At 27.7% G+C, this 25363-nt stretch overlaps 1 protein-coding gene across 2 annotated transcripts in view; it reads left to right on the top strand.

Moving 5' to 3' along the window:
* Positions 1 to 25363, top strand: part of LOC107161411 (uncharacterized) — a 256312-nt gene that overhangs the window by 11287 nt on the left and 219662 nt on the right. For both annotated transcript variants that reach the window (XM_015507813.2, XM_015507812.2), the window contains exon 2: positions 810 to 855. In XM_015507813.2, coding sequence (XP_015363299.2) covers positions 810 to 855 — 46 coding nt within the window. The remainder of the gene's footprint in view (positions 1 to 809; positions 856 to 25363) is intronic.

Raw genomic sequence — 25363 nt, 5'->3', positions numbered from 1 at the left:
TATTTGATTACATAATATCATAACTGTAGTGTTGGATTTTTTTCTGGTATATAACTGGTATATATAGTATAAACTGCAAAGCGTTTTTGAAATCTGTGATATCTTCAGGTTTTTCGATTTTAAATTGGGTACATAATATATCATTATATATACGGTATATAATATTAATATGATAATTTTGTGTGATATCGTTGAATGCAAATTTACTGATTATGATATTATATTAATTTAAATGCAACATATTATATAATATATTACACACAAATCTGAGTATTTTATTACTCAGTGTTCCTATTGATTAAAATAAAATGTGTTCAATGTTAATATATACTAACAATTAGGATACATTTAATTTAAACTTGATTAAACTAATTTCTTTAGGTATGAACAAAACAAACTTATAAAATATGGAATTTGTTAAGACATTATTTTTAAGTCGAACAAATTGTCTTCAATCCTACAGAGTACATGATGTATTATGCTTGAAAAATGAAAATATTATTCATATTTTTAGAATTCTTAACGTTCCCTAAAGTTAGTTTATAGTTGTATGTACGTGTGTCAAGTGAATTTTTCAATCAAAATACGTGTCGCATGTCCCATATATAACTTTTCTTGCATAATTTTAAAAAGTCAGTAAAAAAAACCTACCCAGTTTTTTTATATTTTGACATGTCATATTATATCGGTACATTTATATTTAATATATTAAGCTCCATTGATGCTAGTTTTTTATTTACATTATTTATGGTTATTTATGATACATAATACATATAATGTTAAACTATTATAATATTTTCCTGTTTCAGTGGAGACACAGATGGGGCGTTATGACAAAACTATCACCAGCTGCAGGTGAGTACATAGAGTTAGTTATTCGTATATATATTTTTAGTTTGAGTGATAAAAAGGCACTGTGTAACTATACATTTTAATTAATCAGGATGGGCCTGTCTATTAACCAATCATCGCCCATCCTGCAAATATTATAATGAAAATGCATTCCTGGCTTTTGTATTTGCCACTCCAAATGTTTGCTGATATTTACAACCACTGATGATTTCAACCTTTAATACTGCTTTGTCCAGGAAAGGTTAAATGTTTGTTTTTAAAAGGGTCAAATATGTAATGTTGGCATTTAATAGGTCAGTATGTATACTTTCCGAAACGTAAATAGTATCATAAATACAATTTCCCTAACGAGACACTATAATTATATTTATGGCCAATTATCTATCATTATTTTATAATGATAGTGAACTCAATATTTGTTTTGTTTAATAATTTAGTAGATACTAGAATGAAATCAAATTTTAAAAACAGTATACAAGTACCACATATTTTTGTCACGCACCTGTGCATTTTATAGTAAATAATATTACTTATATTTAATAGTTTTTGTTTTTAATTTTGTATATTAAAATATTATAAATCTATAATAAATTATACAGTACACAAGTAAAATAAATAAAAATTAAACTTTACCGGATTTTTGGAAATGGTACGCTCTCTCTTTATTTTCAGCTTCATGACAGAATTTTCAACTTGCCATAGTTGCCAATTTATTCTGACCATAAAAAGATCTCTAGTGTGTTGCAATTTCCTCTACCGTCAAGTCCAAAGTAAATAATGATCCCGTGTGTTAACGATTGTGCCGATGAAGTGAAGAAGTATAGAGGGTGAAAACGAAAAAAAAAACAACACGCGAAAACACCGTTTCTTCGTTATTTTTCTTTTAAAAGTTCCCCTTAAGCTACCTCATCGATGGACCAACAATTTATATCTCCTCCTCTTTCTACCAAAACATTTGATGAAATTGGAAAAGTACAAAAAAAAAAATCACTATTCAGTATGGTATAAATGAGTGAACATAATAAATTGAAAATGAACGCTTATGAGGTGGTAAAAGTAATGATTTTTTTGTTTAATTCGTATAATATAATACGAAAAATTATGATTTTGAAATTGTAATTAATGAAAAATGGAAAGTTATATTGGTTTTGAATGTTAAATTCAAAACAAATATCTGTGGGGAAGAACGATGATATGTTAAAAATAATAAATTTACTGCTATGCATTGGGCGTCATTTATATCGTTTAGTTTTTCCGTAGGGGTCTTAACAATAATAACACGTGGGGCGAATCTGCACTAAAGTGTGGAAATTTGCATAATTACAACAATGCGTGTGTTTTGCATGCGGCGAGCGTCTCGTATTATTTAAATTAACAAATACACCGTCGCCAATGTTGGAAACATTCTTCAAATAGGCATCCTCCTTTCCTTCTCGGTGCTTTTGTTACGTTCAGTTAAAATATTATGTTGTGATGATATTTAAGTTTACAAAAACTGCTACAAAACAAAAACTCAAACATTTTTGCTTGTGTTTCATATGCAAAACGAAAATAGAAGAACGGAAATAATAAACAAAAGCGTTTTAAAATCAATACCTTAAATTATTATAAAACCAGTGTTTTAAAATTTGAACATTCGTTTTATTTTTTATCCAAATATATTTTGGTGATATTTTTTTTATACCTGTTATCTTCTATTTGGGTATAGAATAAAATTTCGGTTTATCAATATATTTTGTTTTGTTAGGTTGTTAAAAAAACAAATCGCGAATAATACCTACCTAGTTACAATTTAATAAATATCTAATGGGTGTATTTGTTTGCTTTAAATTAAAATATAGCGATCACAGAATTTGAAAAATGTTAGATATTTTTATTAAATTAAAATCTGGAGATTTTTACAACTTACAAATTAAATCTAACCAGCAGAATTTTTTAAATAAAATCAAAATACACGATATATAAATTTACAAAAATAATATAAAAAACATATTGAACGGTATAGTATTATTTCATTGATGAATTTTATTTTATTTTAGGAATAATTAATCATAATTATTACTGTAGTTTGGTAATGAATTGCATTGTACAAATTTATGGGAAACACTCCTATGCTGTTGTTTTTGTTAGATATATTATATTCTCTGTATATTAAGCGTCATCTATATGTTACAACAAAACAACAAAGTAAAAATATAATATTTTATGACTACTGCAATACTACATGAATATACACGAAGTTATTTGATTGTTATATATTTCCGGTATTTATTAATGTAGAGTAGTTACATTATTCTTTTTTACTCTGTTTACTTTATCGCTCTATTATTCATTTTTATTAATATATTTTCTTGAAGTACTTATAAATGAATAATTTTATTTATGGTTTTTAATGACTGATGTGTTAATAATTTTTATTCTTCGTATATTTTATCATGCATATGATTGTATTCGTATTACATGATTAGTTAATTTTTATTTTACGCAAGTTTTAGCGAATCACATAATTTTTAAGTATTGAAACTGTACTACGCCGTTGTTAATCAGTATTATAATAGGTACTACACATAATATAGCATACCTGTAGCAATACAGCAGTCGTACAGCACTCAAGTTTCGTTATATTATATTATTAATAGACAATCTAAACTATGAGCAAACCAGTAAAATGTAGCCGTTGTAAAAAAATAAAAATAATTTAAAAACGTACTACAACTATTACATTATACGTAATATACGTCGGTATAGTGTGTGTGAGTAGCGTGTTTCCATTAATTTTTTGTGAATAAAAAACAGTTTATCACCTTAACGGCATGCTATTATAACATGGATACAATCGGACAGGTCCCTTCGTATATTTTTTGAATAAACAAAACAGATTACACCGTGCGTTCGTTTTTTTCTGATCGTTTTTCATCGTTTTCGTTAGGCATGACTATAATATAGTGGATGACTTCCTGCGAGCGGTCGGCGGCGGCGGCCTCGTGATGGAAACGCATAACATTCTTTTCGCGGACGTTATTTGCACTGCCGCGGTGATTTAATAAAACGATTTTCGTTCGTTTCGCGCTCCGAGGACCGGTAGTTTGTCTGTCGCGCTCGTAGAGCATCGCTGACCTGGGGAAATTGCGCCTCGGCCGTCTGCGATTTCCATTTCCCCGCAGTGCCGTTCGTTGGGTACGGTTGGCCGGATATCGTGCACAACTTTGTATACTATCGTCGTGTTGTCCCATTGCAGTCTAGTCATTAGTCGTACGACAAATACCTACCACGGCGATAATAATATACACGTGAGACAGCAGTCGCCGTACGACTTACGAGTGAATAAATAAACATATATACAGGGTGATTATTTTATCGCGAGTCGAACGATATTTTAGAAAATCCAAGAATAAATCGACTGATAATATTGATAATCGTTTTGGAAAAAAAAAAATTTTAAACTCCTTGGATTTCATAAGTCTTATCATACGGACCACAAACGTTTCACCATAAATAATTGTGACCAAGTTACAAGAATATTTTTAATTTAGAACTAAGAGTTTTCCTTCAAAATCCATTCATGAAATCGTCCCACTATAACGTAATAGCATATTATATTACATTAAATCCCAAGTAATCTGTGGGTATATATTATATAATATATGTTAATGCTAACACAATATTCGCATAGGAAAGACGGGCGGCTGAATATAATGTAGTAATTTCCTATTTTTTTTTTTTCATTGCACTTCGATTATCAGTATGGTATTTATTTTTCAAACAAAAAAAAAATTCTGGTCACCACAGCCTACTCTTGTGACCCAAGATGATAACTTCTGGCCTACGGTAAAATAATCACCCTGTACAGCTGGTATACATGCGTAGCGACGGAGTAATCATTGTATTATTATCTCCGGTGTGCCACGCGAACAATTTATTTCGCCCCTAGACGCCATCTCTTCCGCGGGGCCTACAAAGCGTTGGATTAATAATAGGAAATGTAGTCGTTTTGGGAGGAACACGCTGCGGGCGATACGATCGTGTTTAATATTAATATAATATATTGTATATTATAATAATATTAATATCACGCGAAACGTGCCCCGGCCATAACGGACAGACGGAATTCGGAAACGGAATGCTTATTTAAACCACGTATATGGGTATATTATAAGAGTGATATGACTATGTAATACGTAACATAGGGAATGGTGTGTTGGCGGATGAGAGGGGGTGGATACAGTTCGTACTCACTTCCCAATAGTCATACCGTATACTTAGTCAATACATTTACGGTGGTGTATGGCCGATTGGGACCTATTATAATTTTCGATGAAGAAAACAAAGTATTCTAAAATCATATGTAATATGCTCAGATGGAAATAAATTATTATAGTAAAGATATCAGGTGATTTTCAAAAAATATATTTTTAGAACAAAACATCAAACCACCAACAAATATAGGTACCTGTAACTTTGTGGCTATCTAAGTACCTATTTTAAATTTATAATGTTCAATATTAACCCTGCTGTAATTATAATATTATATACCAAAAGACAGTGGCACAACTAGAGGGGGTTTGGGGGTTATGACCTCCTCCTCCTCCCCCTCCAAAAAATGTTTTAAAAAGTCAAATTTCAAAGTGGAGTTTTTCTTTTATGTTAATTTATTTTTTACATGTAATATGGCCTCTCCCTCCGAAAATAGAACCTTGTTGCACCACTGTACCAAGGCATAATATTATGTACTTAAATATTATATGTTTCTGTGTGTGTAAATAACTATATATGCACATATAGTACATAATATATTGTTATAATTTATAATATAATGCTTTACTTTATACTCTTTACAATATTGATGTGTGAACTTTTTAATGTACAGTTTTAGTATCGGTTAATAAATCAAATGTGTCCTTTAAATAAAAGTAAAGTGTATGTACAATTTCATTTGAATTCATCGTTTTAAATAAAATTATAAATATACAAAAAACTCTTTCTTCAAGTACTATAATTATTACTTGTACATACCTAATTTGCATAATAAGGACTTGGAGAATAATGGTTTCAAGCGAAACAAAAAAACATTTGTTTGACTTTATTTTAAAGTTTTTACAATATTATTTTCACTTATGTACGAGAAGAAGGCGTTTACCCACATTTTTCTTTAACGCTATCTATCATTTTTTTTTTGCAATAAGTGGTACAACTACATCGATGAAGATAAGTAGGCTTACCTATGGATATGTTTAGATACATCGGAAGCCCAATTAACGGGACTGCTCAAATAACACTATATAAACGCCTTCGCTATCATCGCATGATATAACCGAAATAATACATTTATTTTATTACATTACAATACCCCGCTCGGCGTCGACGGACAAAGTGCATTAAACGACAGCATCGGCGTTATTGCGACGTGTAAAACAGTCTGAATGACCGATTTATCGATTACATTTCGCGCACATGACACACGCATTACACATCATACAGCATAGCCGCCCAGTGTTTTTCCTTCTCTCCATTCGTTTTTGGCGACATAAAAAAAACCAAAGAATACTGCAAAACAACGTTTTCGGTGAGGATATACGGAGTGGTCGGTATTTGCTCAGAGCTGCAGCTGATGGAATTTAGCGATTGTCCACGCCGTACATTCAATACATCTGTGGCTGTGTGTCTGTCTGTTTGTCTGTGTGTGGGTAAATGTTTGCCGTACGTTCGGTCGCCCAACGCCCTGCCGCGCTCGATCGTACACTGTGCAAACACATACGACTATAATAATATAATGTGTGCTGTGTCGATTTTTTGCCCACCCAGCCGCCGCGAAATTATTTTCCGATTGTTTACCGGCCATGTTCGGCGTGGAATTACGGCTATACCATTACCATGCTAACAATATCACACACACACACACACATATATATATATATATATATATATATGTTGGTACATAATATATAGTAAAGGTAACGTCGGTATATAATCCGAACAACGCTGCAGTTGTATACCTATAGTATGGACCGAACGTATATATTTCACCGTCGTAGTGGCGTATCGATGGATATAAAAACATACATACATATATATATACATATATATATTACACGATCATGCCGCACTGGAATCATTTATTATTGTCGAAATAGGTCCTCGCCGTTGTTATCGCGTACCCACCTATTATTATTAAATATTAATTATTTTGCGATTCCTTTTCGAATTTTCATTACGGTCTCAAGGTATGGAGACGATAATTCTTATTATAACCATCAATTTGTGCAAATAAGATGCGACATGCGAGTTATATATTATGGTTTGCGCGACTCGCATTTCTGCAGCAGTTTGACCACCAAGATTTGCTGGCCACGATGTGATAGCAATAATAATATAGAGTTAAATTACTAAAATCAGTTCATTTTCTAGACATATAACAACTAAAAACAGCTAATGCGATATTTATGAGATTATCATCGTAACACTACTAAAATTGAAATTATTTTTATTGTGTTAATGCGACAGTGGTTTGTTTGACTTAAATATGTAAAACGTATTTTGTTACTACGCCTGTGGGAAGAATAGATGTGACAATTGGTTTTAAACATAATGCAAAACTTTAATTATTAACTCGAAAAACTTTTTCTTAGAAAAGTAAATTATTTCTGTACAGTTTGAGTTCTTTAGAAAAAAATTTTTTTTAAAGAAAAATGAATTACTATTTTAATTTTAAACGATTATTTTTTGGATTAAATCATAATTATATCCTATAAACATTTTTATTGCTATCTATTAAGTTATAACCATTAGATAGTCATATTATTATTTTTTAATTATAGCTCTCTACGTATTCGTAATATTTTCCGAAGTTTCGAACAATTTCAAGTTAATATTAATGGTGTATCCCTTTTTAGTTAAAACTATCTATATGCAAATACACATAAAACAAGACGTGTTCAATGACTACAACGAACCGCCCAAATACTGGGTTGTGCACTTGTGTTTATATACCTAGTATAGTTATCAGTAATTATGATTTCGCATTATTTGAGAAAAGGTGAACAGAATACAAACCTATATGGGTTGTTGCATAATAAATTAATAAGCAAAAGGGGGTGAAGGAGAAGTACCTACCTACCACGCACGACTAATCGGGTGGAAAAAGTTATAGGGAATCCTTGCCGGACAAAAGGTAGTTTTTATTCGTCCCCTACAAGTTCTCTTTTGATATAAAGCCATCTATCTGGAATTATAGTGGACACATTTTATTTTTATTTTTATTTTTTTTTTTTTTAGGGGGGGGGGTTCCATCCCTTTTCTCTGATGTGTTTAATAAATTATTGCAGATTGGATTGCACGACCTCACTGAATACTTAATGTAACGTACAATTGTCCCTCAGTTCTTTATATAGATAACGTACCAAAATGTCCATTTTAGATTCTATTTCCTTTTCTTCGCGTTAAAATTCTAATTTATTTATAAGTATTGCATCACAATTTACACGTTGTGTACTTTATTTTATTTTATAAACTATAATATATAATCCAATGTAAAAATATCCCTACTCTGCATGTCAAAGAGTGTTATTAAATTTTTTATTTTTTGAAAAATTATAATTTATATTATCTTAATGTAAATTTGTATTTTTAAACAGTATATTTATTAAATTCAATTTATAAACTAGGTATACCTAGTCTACATACTATTGAAAAGTTATTTTTATTATTTAAATTTTATTTTCTATCGTAAAATATATCAGACCTTTTATGGCCAGGTAATATTTTAGAAAGGTGGACATGTGGAGTAGATCTTAAAAATAATTTCGCATTTTGGTTTATGTATTTACTGTTTGAAAAAATTTTTTTATAGTTTAGGGTATAAATATGAGGTTAAATAATATATAGTGCAAATATTGTTTTTGATTTTTGTATTTTGTTTTTATTTTTTTTTACTTACACAAGAGCGTATGTATTAATAGATGTTCTTTCTACCGTGAATATCGATTTATAGGTAATCAATCATTTTCACGTTGCTGTTTGCGATTACTTATCATGCATATTATACCTATAAATACATAATTATATTTCTGTTCAGCAATGGCGAAATTATTCTTGATCATTTCTCTTCCGACGACGCGTGCCGTTGCCCGTTCGTTTCCAGAGGATTACATTTCGGGTATGTATTGTAAATTTGAGATATATGTACAAATTTACCTATAATAGCGTTATTATACAACAGGTTGTCCTTAAAAATAAACAGTTTATTATGTCCTTATGATCATTATTTCAAGATTAAAATGTATCTTATTTACATAATATTATCTATTATTATGTAGGTCTTTAAAAATCTAAAGAATACTTTGGTAAAAATTCTCGAAACTCGCTGTATGATGAATTTCAATATAATTATTAATAAATATCCAACATAAAATAATATTTATAATTATATACATTTAATCAATAGCATAACATTATAGCGTATAAAGAATTATCGTGCAATATCATTGTAAGCCACATATCACATATAGACATTTTGGTGTAACTTATTAATATAACATGTTGATGTGCAATTGCGAAGATAATAAATAACGTTAGATTTTACAATCATTCATGGACATTATTTGTCTATGCTTGTTAACTAGATAATCTCAAAATGTAGTGAGAAGAATAAATTGCTTATCAATTAAATATTATGTATAGAAAAATAATATATTTGTTCATTAAATTAAGTGTTCCTACTACCATTGATTATAGGTCCTACATTCTACCTACCTGTTTTTTTTTATAATATATAGTATTAAACATACATAGAACGGGCAGGATACACATAAAATTATAAAATGCAGTAAAATTTTAAAAGATATATTATTTACCATTATTAGTATAAGCTCAAAATTTAAAATTAAACATGATCAAGGATTATAAGAATTCATAATGTGAAAATTGAAATTTCATAAATACCATAATATAATAAAACGTAAAGCGTCCTTATAATAATATGTCGTCATTGACAGATAATTTATAATATATTTTTTGTGTTATCAAGTATAAATATAGAAAAATGCCATGAATCTTATTTGGTCATAATGTTTCTTAAAATTAATACTTTGTGACATTTATTTTTGATTTTTTTCAAACATTTAGTCCTGTCAGAAAAAAGTGTGCATTAAAAATAATAGAAGTTGGTGGATCGGTTAAATTATATTCATATTTCCTATAGTATGCTTATAGTAAATAAAAATTCATATTATATTGACGTGGTGATCTTTTATTTTGTAGGTATACAATTGGTGATGTATTGTATATCGAAGTTCAAAAATTTAGTTTCGTATTTAAAAAAAAATATGGGTAATTATATCTGGAATTTAAGATTTTTTTTAAATTACCACTAATATATTTAATTTTATTTATCGCTATTGTATAATGTTTGGTAGACATCACGCGAACCCGTCGTTAAACCATTAACGTACTATATAAAAAAAAAAACCGTTTTGATTCGATAAACTTTCAATAACAGCAGCTTTTAGACGGCCGCCAGTTACAAACACGCTCACTCGTCTTTTGTCAGTCGTTACCGCTTCCACAACCACTATGGGTCGTTGGTATTTATTTGCACACGTGGTATATATCTATATACATGCATTATATAAAATGCCAACGAAACGGACGACGTGGAAAAGCCGGGACGATATCGTCATCAATCACTGACACATGCCATTCCCAAACATCACCACGGTACCCACCACACACACACGCACACGCACATGCACACAGACACAAATAAATGCATACTATATACAATATAATAGAGCCGACATCCATTATTATAATAATAATATATATGTATTATTTTTGACGATATGCACTTTTGAGAGTTATTAGACTTTAGAGGTGTGGTGCATATTCGTCCATCATTCATATTCGTCCCGCTATGGAACTGAGTTAAGATTCATTCGTGATTCATTGTATAGGTATTCTGTTGGTGTATAATATAATATGTGTTTAATGCAGTGATGCACAATACACATTACATATTATTATTATAGAAAACCCTGTTGGTGCAGGAAAACTGTTGTCTACCCAATGCTTAAATTAGAGTGCCTATAAATTCCCGTTTTATGCTTTTGTTGTACTTGTAGACTTGAATACAAATTTTTCCATCTAGCATTATTGTTTACCACATATTATTATTTATGCACACGAACCATTATATTCAGGATACAATAGACATAATAATAATATACTCATTTACTTTTGTACGGGACGGAGAAGAATTTTAAAAACGGCCCGTCGCTGATATGTAGAAAATCATATTTCTGTTCGTTTCACTTATTTATTTTAATCATCAATTGAAAATATTAGCATGGACATTTTTTTTCACACTATGAATTTATCCATTTATTTATTTCGTCGAGAAAAAGTTAATTTTTATTTTCGTATGTGTGCGCAAGTCATTTTTAATTGCTAATATATTATGTATAACAGTACCTACACAATGTTTATATATACTTATACAATATTATAACATTATGATGAATAATGTTCAACGATTTTAATAGTTGATAAACTATTATCATTTTAACGCAACCTAAAAAATATATAATGTAAGTTATACTAATAGTATACAAAATGATTCCTTATATTTTGTTTATTTTTTGAACATTTTTACATGAACATATGTTATCTATAGATTATTGTTCTTTGCGTTCATACTGTTCTAAACAATTTTTATAAGGCCCAAGTTAAAATTATTTTATTAATATGAGAATTGTATTTGATATTAATAATATATATATATAAATTATATATAATTTACAAAAAGTTACCTATTGAGTTAGGTTATTCGAAGACTTCCGTATAAAAATGAGATCAGCTTTTTAACTGATTTGAGGTGCTGTTACGCTACGCACTTTCAAGTGTTATCAACCAAAAAGGAAGTTGTTAAAGTCTTTGGGCCATCCGTTTAACAAGTCCATTTATGTCTGTCGGTGTAAAGGAATGGTAGGTGAGCTCGTTAAGACAATGACGGACGAGCATTTCGTCAAGAATTTATTTCCCAGCCGAGAGACAATTCCCGTGGCTAATTCTGTGAGCCAGTTATCCCTTATATATCGCACCACTCGGTTATACAGTTAATAACATTGCACAGTACTGTTTCCAACGATAACTAAAACGATTTATCAGCACAATGACCATAGCTGATTCTTGCACATGAATTTACCGGTTTTTTTCGGGTTTTTATATCCCTTGTTTTACTTCCGATGCATATTTTACGGGTCGTTAATGCAAAATTCACTGAATCTCCTGAGTCACGCGTCAATTGTTTGACCGGATACACATCATTCATATGCGCCTCAGAATCCTTTTATGCCCGAAGTTTCACCGGAATGACATCACGATTTGCTAGGAACCAATAAATTATAAACGGCCGTGTTCGCACTATTGTAAAGTTGCGTTGAGGGTAGATTTTATGATCGAACTTGGTTTTACTGTACTTTGTGGGAATATGATATGAGCTATTATTTATACCATACACCCTTGGTATGTCTAACTTAGTCTATGCATGGTGTCGAAATTAATTTAACAACGTGTATAAACTGTTTAGCCACTTTTGAAATATATAAAATTTCTGGCTTGAGGATGATTTGAAGTGATAGTTTTCAACTATTAGGTATAACATACAAACATAAATAAGTTTTTTTTTTGTAACTTATTTGATTGTTATTGAGATATTGACGTTGGTAAAATATCAATATCGATTTAATTGGTATGTATACTAGATACTATTGGCCTGAATGCTTCCGGATATCATAATGTTGTATTTCTAATATAGCCTAAGTGCATCTGTAGTAAATATAAAATGTCATGGATATTTTTGCTACAATCCAGATGTTTCAATGATTTTAAGTTATAATACACAAGTGTAATGTTGAGAAATACTAAAGATATCACAATCATTTCATCGACATATAATTGAACAATGTTTTAATCTATCCTCTATGTATACTTGCGCAATATAAGTGTAAAAATATTAAAATTTGAAATTTTTAAAAACATTTGTTGGTAGTGTAAATCAGTTTAAAATTTCTTAATGCACCCTGGGTAATGCTAAATGGTCAAGGAAGCGCATTGGCAAGGCAGTATAATTTTTATTTTCATGTTGGGACGCAATATTGAGTGATATACCTTTTACGGGCACACTCAGAATACTATAAGGACATTTTGAAACGCATTAAGGATCTCTCCACTAAGATAACTTGAAATCTGATTTTGTCATTGGTGTGTAAAGCTTTGTTGGTCGGCCAACTAATTGCTTTTCATTCGGGATATTGTATAAACGACAAATAAAAATGCTCTATAGAAAGGCACACTTGAAAATTAATTTCCACTTTATAAAATGATTGTACTAATATATACTAGAGAATGGTTCGTTCAATATATTATTTAATTTTTATTATGAAGTTTCAAAATTAACGTGTTTACAACTTTTAGTTTTAGAATTTCGGACAATGCTGTATTGATTATCTCGATTAACGGAATGATTATTATTTAACTATCAATAAATCTATAATTAATGTAAAATAAATTACATTGTACAATTATATATTAGACGAGAATACCATATTATTATAATGAATTAATGTCGTAAATGCTACTATTTTGCCTATACAATGCGCCGGGATACGTTTCAAAATCATTTTAAATATTTATCTTATTATTTTATTTTGTTTACTAATACAATTTGGCAATTTAAAATGTAATACAATATCGAAAATATACATAAATTGTTGATTTAATTGATTGGTAACTGCACAAAAGAAGGATATTGGTATAAATAATTTTAACGATATTATAAAAATATTTTTAATATTGTGAAAATAATCTTGATAACAAAATCTATTCCAATTTGATTTTTCCAAAAACACGCATTTTTTTTATCAAACAATAATTACATCTATAGTGAAATCATTTCAAAATAATCTGTTATACAAATCAATATTTTAAATCTAATTAATATATAACTAATGTATAATATTCAAATCTTATATTTCTATGTTTTAATTAATAATTGGATTAATTAGGATATAATTATTACAAACAATTAAGATATATTCTAATTATATATAATTTTTTTTGATAATTACTGTAAATTTTTACAATATTATATAAATATAGCTGTATCAATGTGAAGTAATTTTTTATTCGTAAGACTGAAAATTAAAATTGTTATCTTTTTTTATTATTAGTTACCTCAATTCTTAAATTCAGTTGTGAATATCATTATAATATATGTGATCATTCTACTTTTAAAATATCATGGATATCGTTTAATAACATTTAAATATAAATGTAAGTAAATTATTGATTATAGTCAATTAGAGAATTTTCATTTGTTTTAGTTTTAAATATATTTTTTAGAATCCATGCACAGCAATTAATGTATTGATTTTAAAATGGTGCGTGTTTTTTTGTGTCTGGGTTATACTTCATAGTAAAAAATTTTCTATTTTCACTTCAACAGATATGTTTCTTTGACAAGAATGTGGTGGGAAAATAAGAATTTTCTCAAAATTTTAGTTTTTGAAAAAATCTATTATCTTAATTTGTTGTGATTGAAAAAACTAATAACCGTAAGTATTTGAAATTTGTATCAACCATTTATAATACACGTTATAATATTCAAATTATTTTTGACTGTTTTTTTTTTTAGCTATTTTAATTATTTTTTGAATCTGCTAAAAATCTTGAAAATTTAATATAATATATAGGATCCTCAAAGTATTAATTTTGTTGTAATTTAAAAATATTTTAGTGTGGATTTGAAATTTTTTTCGTACACTTTTTTTTTATTTTTTTTTATACACAATGAAATTTTCAAAAACATGGTGATGAATTTTATGCTATTGTCTAATTACAGTTAATGACGTCAATATTATACTTTTATATACTACTCTATAGACTATAATTCTACCGTAATATATTACTATGAATTATTATATGAATTACTTAAATAATTAATATCAAATCTATGTGATAATAAGCTATGAAAATGATTTTTTGCTAACAATAATTATTTATCTTTGAATTCATATTTTCGGTAATTTATGATAAACTGAATTAAGTGTATATTTCTTATGTTTGTAGAATTCAATCCTACCTAACCTAAAATACGTTACAAAAAAGGAGTTTTTTCGGTAATTTATTCAAAATAGAAATAAAAGTTTATTTACTATACATAAAAAAATAATTGAAATATGTTTGAAACGTTTATTTCAAAGCCTATATAAATAATAAAAAAAAAGAAACGAAATAAACGTTTTAAAAATGTTTACCTCTTATTTTTAAAAATGTAAAAATTGATTGAAAAAATTGTAAAATACGTATATTTTTTTTTTTATTAACATAAAGGCTTCAATTACTAGGATTATTAGCCTATAATTACAAAATGATAGTTATACAATATAAAAGTTGACATTGTCTTTATAGATTATCTTATTATTATTATTATACAATGTAAAATATTCTAATATTTACAGTTTTTTGTCTATATCTAATACGTATATTTATATACCATAATAATATAATGTATTACCTGATATGAAAATGTAAATTTTCTGAGAAATATTCATCTTTTGTTAAGATAAACAATAATAATAATAATATGAATACAAGGAGCCAAGGAGGGCTCTCCTCTGTGAAACATTTTATCAAGTTATGTATATTTCATACAGTAGATTTACTACGAAATAAATAACGTTATAGGTATGTACCATTGTGTTTTTTTTGTCATACTTGATATTTAAAAGAAATACCATATACATTTAAATCAAGTTTTCATTCCTTCTGATTTATGGTTTTGAAAAATTTTAATAGGGTTTTCTGTCAGATTTTAAAATCACGTGCATATATTTTATATATTTAAAAAAATATAATTTTTTAACGAAGTGATCCGAGTTAATCATATCAAAATATTCATAAAAATGTACCAGGTCATCACGAATATTATGTTATGGAAAGTGCATGAAAAACTAATCTTGAGTTTAGGTTTTTGTTTATTTGTATTTTGGTTCTTTAAAAAGTAATTAAAAATATATAAATTAAATGATAATAAACTTTGATAGTTTTGTACGAGTATATAGAAGAAAAACTAACGCTCTTGTTATGCATCACGTAGGTATCTTAATCGTTGAATGAACGGATAATGGGGATTTACCCAGATAAGCCAGTGAATGGAGAAATCACGTTTGGTGTATACTAAATGTTAATTAAATCTTTGTTCGGACTGTTTAATGTAAAATGTACAAGTAATTTTAAATGAAAAGCGAACGTACTATTTGGCACGTTTGTTATAGATCACTAATATTGGAATATGTTAATATAACTATGTACAAACACGGTTTGTATTCTTAAAGTACGTGATAGACCTAATTATGTTATAATTTTACCGTATTGTTTACTAAAGTACATAAAATTTACAAATTGTTAGTGAAAATGTAATTGAATCGGTATATCTCTTAATGTATAACTAATACAAGTTAAAGTTATAGCTTAAGTAGAAAATAGTATTAGTTGTCGTTTCATTTTTTATATCCTTAGCACAATTTTAAAATCGATTAGACGAGGTAATTGTAAACTATTTCTTGACAGTTGAAATTTTTGATTTTTTTTCCAATGTATGTTGTTATGTTATACCTATATAACAATGTCCGTTGCTCAGTCAAAAAAATGTAATAAGTTTTTTTTATAACTTGTATTTTAAGCAATTTAAAAATATCAAAAGATTTTAATTTTAAGCGTTTAAAATTAAAATGTTGGTAACATAATTTGAAACTCACGAACATTTTCAGTGATTTTTAGTTAAAAAATTATTAAATTTTAAATTTTAGTTGTTAAAACGTGTTTGAAAATGTAGTATAAGAGTGTCCATAAGTAGTTTAAAACTAAAAAAGGCGAGTAAGTCGTGGATGTCGCTCTGCTGTACAGTATGTTACAAGTGGGTTACTGTAATGGATGGAATTAAATTTGAATCCAATGATATTATATCATTGTATACGAAAAACGATTCTGAGCGAAAACGGTTTATCTATCTAGGATATATTATATATTATTAAAAAATTTCAAATCTTAGATTTAAAAAGAAAATTTTTTATGAATTTCTTGTTTGAAATAATTTGCGAATTTTCGTGATTTTTGTGATTTTTACATATGTTGTCAAAATTCAAACTTTGAATGCTTGTAAAAAAAAATTGTGACTATGAATTTATTTTATTTTTCAACTGCTATAGTTAAAATGTGTTAGAAGCCTTGTATTAAATTTTCAAGCTTTAATACCGAACAAATAAATTTTTATCGATATTTATAAAAAAAAAAAACTAAAAAAGTTGAAAAATTAAAATGTCAGTAAACAGCTCAAAACAAATCTAAATATTTTGAAAATTTTATCAAATATAGAAAATGCCTATATAAACATTCAGTGAAAATTTCAAGTATCTGCGGTCATTTGTTTTAGACTTTTAGAGTTACACCAAAATAAGAATATCGCTAAATGTGAAATCCAGCGAAAATCCAATGTTTAAAAATTTTAATTTCAAATGCTCATAAAAATATATAATTTGAATTTCCAGTGGACTTTTTAAGATTATAAAGATAAAGATTGAAAAACTTGTAAGGAATCTTGTATTAAATTTTCAAATCTTAGATTTAAAAAGAAAATTTTTTATGAATTTCTAGCGTAAAATATTTTGTGAATTTTTGTGATTTTTACGTATTTTGTCAAAATTCAAACTTTGAATGATTAAAAAAAAAAAAAAACACATCATGGTAAAATCAATACTTTCATCGCTCCGCTCAGAATCCTAAACTTGATTTTTATATTAACATTTAAAGTTCTAATTTTGAGAATATTCCTATTTAAAATTTCCGATTTAATAACATAGGTTTGGCAATTTATAATACAAAGTGTCTAGTAGTTCTTATTACAGATACCAAAAACCAAAAAAAAAAAATATTATGGGCAATTTGAATTGTTATTATCTAGCATTAATTTTAATTAACATTTTTTTTAAATATATTTTAATTCTTATCGATACATTACCTTAAATTTCGAATTTCAGCTATACAATGCTATTATAGTATAGATATTTAATGACATAGATACCTAAAAGACTTAGCATTTCTCTAGACGATAGGATTTGGTATAAACATGACATTTACAATATTGTTCCCATAAAATCATTTTAACGTTATATTGGACTCTATTCTTTTAAATACCATAATAATGATAATAAAAAACAATAATAATAATACTAATAAAACTATAAAAACCATAAAATATTACGTGCAGATGACATTTTATTATACATCACGGAAGTCTACAATCAGACTGTAACACAGGATTGCGTAGAAGGCGTATGTTTACAATTTGCTTGTTGCGGCTTATCACCCCCAAAGTGTGTCCCCTGACGATCCACGTGCCGTGGTTGCTGTTAGCCTGTCAAATTAACGTCACTTTGCAACATCCCTTCTATATAGTTCCTGCTCTCACAGCACCAAATATATATGAAGGTTTAGTGGAGCAGTGGTTTTTGATATAATAAGCAAAACGGAAAACAATACCGTTGATGCAACTGTTGGGGTGATGAAGAGTGTGGGAGAAGAGCGGGGTTTCGGTCGAAAACGTCAATCAATTTGCTGTAGTCAATTGACAAAAGGTCGACATTTAGTTTTTTTGGATGTTGGTGTTATGCCTTGAAAAATTAAGAGGTGCCGTCAAAAACAACAAGTATATATATATATGAATGTACACTCCTAATGAACTCATACACGCATTAATAATCACCACCGGTGGCTGATTCTGACAATTTCTAATAAAGGAAACTGAATTGATTATTTTCACGATCCATGAACTCGTATATTATGGCGTATAATGTGCTTTCGTTTGATCACGTATTTTATACTTCGTACATTTTGCCTCTACTATCACGTACACCACACACATTTTCAAGTGCTTTTTTTGTTTTCCGTTTCTGGCCCCTCTTCTACTTGATAAAAAATGGCTACGTACAGCGTTGATTTCAGTAAAAATTTGTTAAAATAATAACCACCCAAGGTGCCGGATGCAGCAAAAAATTTGGTTCAACCTTTTTTTTTTTCACCACCCATTGTGAATAATTATAAACTAAAGATTTATTTGCCACAAGCAACGTGTGTTGCGTTTGCTAAAATTAAAATTCATTAAAAATAACTTAATTTGATTTTGTTTTCCTGTTAAATTAGAATGTTATTTTTTCACTCGAGTACGATAAGTAGATACAATTTATAGACATATTATATAAAAAAAAAAAAAAATTGGGAGGGTCATTATTAGTAAGTTTTTTTTTTAAAGATAATAGTTCTAATTAAATTACAAATCTTACATGATTTTGTTATTTAAAGACGAGCCGTAATATTTTACTTTTAACTAAATCAACACTTATATGCATGTTTTATTCATAATTAATAATGCAATTCATACGTTATATTATACATAACATTTATAATATAATAACGTCATTACGTAAATATTAATATTGAATATACAATGAAAACTCTCTAACATAAATATTATTTAATATTGGCTGGATTATAAGTCGTATAGGAAATACAAAGGTATCTTAAGTAGATACCTATTGGCTGAACAAAAAACCAAAAAACTTGAAACTACGATTGAAATATGACATATTATTTAAGATAATTATACTTTTTTATACGTATAAGGTACAATAAGTACACTCTACTGTGTAAATTATACAAACGTATTTGTTTAAAAGTTTAAAACTAATAATTAAATATTCTTTTTTTCTTTTTCGAAAACTCTTAATTACGAACGAAATTTCTTAGTCCTGTAAGGTTCGTTATAGAGAGTATACACTGTAATTTGTATTGTTCTTCAAATCAATAGAGCCGTTTGTTTATAAATGTATAAATATTGGTATATTTGTGTTATTAACTCCCATTTTAATATTATTAAAATTTAAATATACTATCAATCAAAACATTTTAAATATAATAATTGATGCCTACAACCTTAATATTATTCATATCTGCTATGGTAGAAGCCTAGGATATTAAATTTCTGTCAAGTATAGACATTTCCCTTCAGTATATAAAATATTCAGAAAAAGCATAACTTCAAAAATAACATGGTAACAGGAACATATTATACGAATTTCTATAGTAATTCAATTTTGACAACCAGATGACAATTTCCCGTTGAAATAATTTGTATTTGGCGAGTAAATCGTACTGTTTCTCTTACTGTAGCATTACAAACATTAAGGTTTATAAATTAGAAAATACTCATTACTTTAACTAGCAATTATCTTAAGAAATTATTTTTAATATCGTAATGGTTTTTAAAACATTAATACTTGCAAACTATAAAATCCATATATTCGATTTTACTAAATATTTTAATACGATTGGTGATAAAATATTAATGGAATGGGAATATCTTGCGAAGACTACTAAAAGCTTCTACTACAGAATGCTGAACACGGAAAGGTCGACAAATTTTACGGTGTAGGGATCCTTGTTGTACTTCCTAGATTAGAATGCCGAATATCGCCCAAATACACTTTTATTAATGATTGTTGAATAATTAAATGTACATTCTTTGACATTTTATTTAAGTCAACGGTAAAATATAATAAAGATAATTAATTATCTACTAAATTCAATGTTCAAAATATCAAAATCAATAGATGTTAAAATGCTAAATTAGCAAATTATCAAGCACTATTTAATTTTTAATTTTTATATATATGGTCCTACAAGGATTCGAGAAAATGGAGTCTAGTTTTCAAACCTAAGAGGTTGTATTACGGTTTACACAATAGTTTTCTGAAGCATAGAAAAAATTATCACCAATTTCCAAATCATTATCCATTGCAGAATATGGAAATAAATTTGATTTTAGTTTTTTGAACACGAAGATTTATTTTTCTTTTCAATGTATTATAACGATCGTGTAATATATTGAGGTATGTGCAAAAGAATATATTTAAGTCCATAGTTACGAAGTATGGATATAATTTTATACTTTATAATAATATTTAAAAAAATGTATACTGCCTATTGCACTACTTAAAAAAACAAAAAATAAAACAATAGATTAAATTATGTTTTATTTTTTTTAAAACAATTACAGTCCATACCCAAACATTCAAAAATATACTTTCCTCAACAATGACAACATTGCATTAATTAATCCCATTAAAATAAAAATACATAATAATATGTAAAACAAAATTTGCATTGCTTAGTATTTAGTTTTTAGATAAAATTTGAAAGTAAAAAAAATTTTAAAATAGTAGATTAAAAATTATATTAACGGTTAATAAATAAATAAGTTAATAATTTATCTTAGTTGATGAGTGAACATGCATTTTACTCTATAGAAATAGAGTTAGTTGTATTCGTATTAAGATAAATTAAAATTTTTTTTAGAATGAAGTATATGGTTTTGTTTAGATGAATCCAAAATTCAATTTCTTTGAGAATCTTTTATAATAATTTTTATACCTAGCATATCCGGTCTGTGTGGGTCATTTCGGTCCGAGATATCATCGTATCATATGTTATTGGTGTTTTTGACTTCATAATATGATCTGAATAGATTGAAAGTATTACATTCCAAATGTAGATCGTGTAGAGTATTTTTGTGGGGATTTTCATCTTCTTTTCTAATTGTATTCACGACAGTTTCTAGTCTTCTGTTGATGATGTTATCATTAAGCCAATAAAAATATCTTGTCTGAAAAAAACATTTTGACCATTTTGTTTAATGAGTTTTTTAATATAATATTATTTTGATTTAGGTATCTAATAATACGTGTATAGGTACTAGATAAAAATATAAAACTCATCTGAAATAAAATAACACTACTTTCAAATACTTATTAGGTATGCAAAATGTTCATATAAATTATGTGTGTAGTTTCATAAAAGTTTAACAAACTTTATAACTTCTATCAACAAATATTTTTATCTTTTTAAATCAAAACTTCTGGGTACCTACCAACTATAATACAAGGGTTGAATATTATAATCAGTTTTAAACTATTTGAAATATTAGTTATAAATGTGGTAAATATATAAATTAGATAAATAAGAATAACGGTTAATGAATTTATGATTTATAAGACTGGACACTTATAAAACAAATATCTATACTCTAATATTGCATAATCATTAAAAATATTAATTACATTGATAAAATAACTAAATATTAAGATTTATAATGTAAGCACATATTATAATTTAATATTTCTTATTAGATTTGTGTAAAGTATAAATCGAAATACTTGTTAAACAGTACCATTAAGGTTTCAAAATCCATTTTTGTCTTGATAGATACAAAATAATGGATATATATTTCTAAAGATTTTATGGTAATATAAATATAACATATAGGATTACTAAGTTTTCACATTTTCTAAAGAAAAAAGCATATATAATTAAAACATAGTACACAGCCTTTATAAAATAATATTTATTACTAGGATATTATAACTACCATACAATAATTTGTATTTTGAAAGTGATACCAAATCATTTTCATTTTATCCCTGCCAGGTTTATATTTTTTTTTTTTTTTTGATTACTAACCAAAATTATCATTTAGTCGACTTTTACACAAACGTCGTATCGGATTTTATATATTACCACGAATTCTGTAATTCATATAATATTATTTATTGTGTACTTTAGACTTTAGAGAGGTTATTTTTGTGATGTCGTTAAAATTTTTATAAAATCCCGTAGAACTACCATAAATTTACGAATAAAAAGTAAAATCTAGATGTTACGGCAGTATACTTTTTTAATAAAGTATTTTTTGGTTATTTTGTAATTAGTTAATAAAAAAAAAAAAAAACATAGAAATATACATTTTTGATATTTATTAGCTTGAGTATGGTATAATACAATTTTAATAATTTTTTGGTGCATACATAAATTATTAAATTAAATACTTGAATATTATTTTTAGTTACTGTTAGCATATTATTAATTATAATATATAAAAACTTGAGGTATTTTTTTTAATTTTATCGATAATTTAAAATAGTTATTTAATTATTTTCATAATCTAAGTCTTTCAATTTTTAAATACACAGGTACCTATACACAATTGAAAATTCACACATATAGGTACAAGATTATTGTTAGCAAGTAAAAAAATAGTTTATATTTTTTATTATTTTATTTTAATAAAAAATATCCAATTATGGGCTATGGGATAGATTTAAATGTGCTATAAAATATTTTGGTATTACGACGAAAATCAGGTGAAAATATTCAGTGCATTTTAATAAAACTAGGATGATTTTAAACTTGTTCACAGTTGTGATGATTATATTTTTAATCAAGGTATAGGAACTTTCCTGCTACACCATTGTATCACTAGTCATGCCACCTTTAACATATCCCATTATTTTATTGCTATTATTTTTTTTATCATTATTTTGCTAGACTAATAAAAAAAAAAATGTTGCTACACATTTGTATTTTTATTCAACAATCCGTCAATGTGTCATCGTCCAAAATCGGAGCCTTGTAATTATTAATATTTAATAAATTATATGATATAAGTTGTATCCATATACATATATTTCTTTATCTATTTTTATCTCTCTCCAGTAAATCATGACAAATCCTCGTTTTTTGACAAAACCAGCGTACGGTCACCACGCCCCGAATTAATTTTGTTTTATTATTATTATAATATATTATAATACCTATACAACATATTATTATTTTTCCTCAAGCAGTGTCGTCCCGCGACACACTTCGTCGGGCACTTCGGTCTTTTCGCGCGCGGCAGTGTCAAACCAACGACAACAGCTGCGGAACCGGACGAACTGTGCGCCTACATATATTATTATAGTTGTGCCCTTTTAACCCCTACCCACCCACCACCCACAGCCACCACGCCACCCCGCCTCCTTTACCCTCCATAATCGTTTTCGTTCTCCTCGCACCGGGTGCCGTAACGCCGCAGCCACCCACCACCACCTCAACCGGCTCCAACGCTGACTCCTCCACATCCGAGACCACTGCAGCCCTTCACTTTCGCGCCTAAATCTACCCTTCGCCTCCGTTCACCACTCACCGACAATATATCCACCCCTTGTGGCACGTGTGTGAGGTTCCGCGCAGAGTCAACACTCGTTCAATCCGACTCACGTAGGCGGTTGAAATGTAGTGCGAACCGCGTCAACAATGACACTTTAAATCTATATAACAATACAATGATGTATACAATGTTCGTGTTTATAGTTTACAGATTATAAATACATATAAACGAGTGTGGTGGTAGATCCAACTTGTCGTCTGTTATAATGACATGCATTATAATATAGATACTCATTTTAAAATCACTTCAAAACATTATTATCTATATAGCATTTTTCTTAGTCGAAACAATGGTCATAATACAGTTCCGGTCTACAAATCGTTCATAAATTTGATTTCTAGCCTTAAGGAACTACTATATGTTCTTACCCCTCGTTAGCCATACATGTGACCTATAACCATCTATGGTATCAGTATTTACGACACGTATTCCATGATTTCCAGCCATCGAATTAATTTTTTTTTTTAAACAAAGATTCTTCTGTTTTTTAGACATCAAACTAATCAACTATTATTCCATTATTTATGAGGTAGGTACTTAATATATTTAATATAGTAACCATCAACCAAATTACACCTCATATTCTTTAGATTTTTATCAAACATAGTTTATAATTTATCGTGTAAATTTGAACGCATTCAATTCAATTATATCTGTTATTTTCGTTTCTAATTTTCATTGAAGGGGAAATATTAAACTTATATTTTAAAACGAAATTAATTGGAACTATCACGTTTTAAAATAATTAAGATTTCTTTCAATAAGTGTTTAAATACGAAAAACCATTAAACGATTTATCATTGTTTAGAATAGGTATTTCTAAATTGTAATTCAGTTGAAACTAACGGAAATAAAAATGAACTCAAAATTGTATTATATGTGCTATCAGTTAATCAGTATAAGTGCGACTGAAAATTAATTAAACAGTTAAAGTTTAAACAGTGAAAGCTGGAATAGAATTTGCTGGTATAGTAAAAGTTTAAACAGTCTTTCTATACTATGTAGTCATTTATGACCGCACTATAACCATTCATAGCTTTAAAACAACACGAAATATAAATTGAAAATGTATATACGAACAATGTATTTGACTCCAATATTTAAACCTCTATTTTATCAGTTATCTTCTAATTTATTTTGTAACTGAATAAATGGTAAAATATTAAAATTCAAAAACAATAAGGCACCTTACACAACTTGTTATTGTATAGTATCTAAAACTATCACAGTGTAAACATATACCCACACAGTTACAAAACCATTGTAAGTACATACAAAATGAATTTTTAAAAATAAAAAAATACATCTTCATATCAGATAATTTTTGGTTTTAAAATAAAATAAAAATAATTTTTATAG

The sequence above is a fragment of the Diuraphis noxia genome, unplaced genomic scaffold (assembly GCF_037042655.1).
Source record: "Diuraphis noxia isolate RWA-SAM2 unplaced genomic scaffold, SU_Dnox_SAM2 contig0002, whole genome shotgun sequence".
Taxonomy (NCBI): domain Eukaryota; kingdom Metazoa; phylum Arthropoda; class Insecta; order Hemiptera; family Aphididae; genus Diuraphis; species Diuraphis noxia.
The sequence above is the reverse complement of the archived record's forward strand: the minus strand, read 5'-3'. Positions and strand labels throughout refer to the sequence as shown.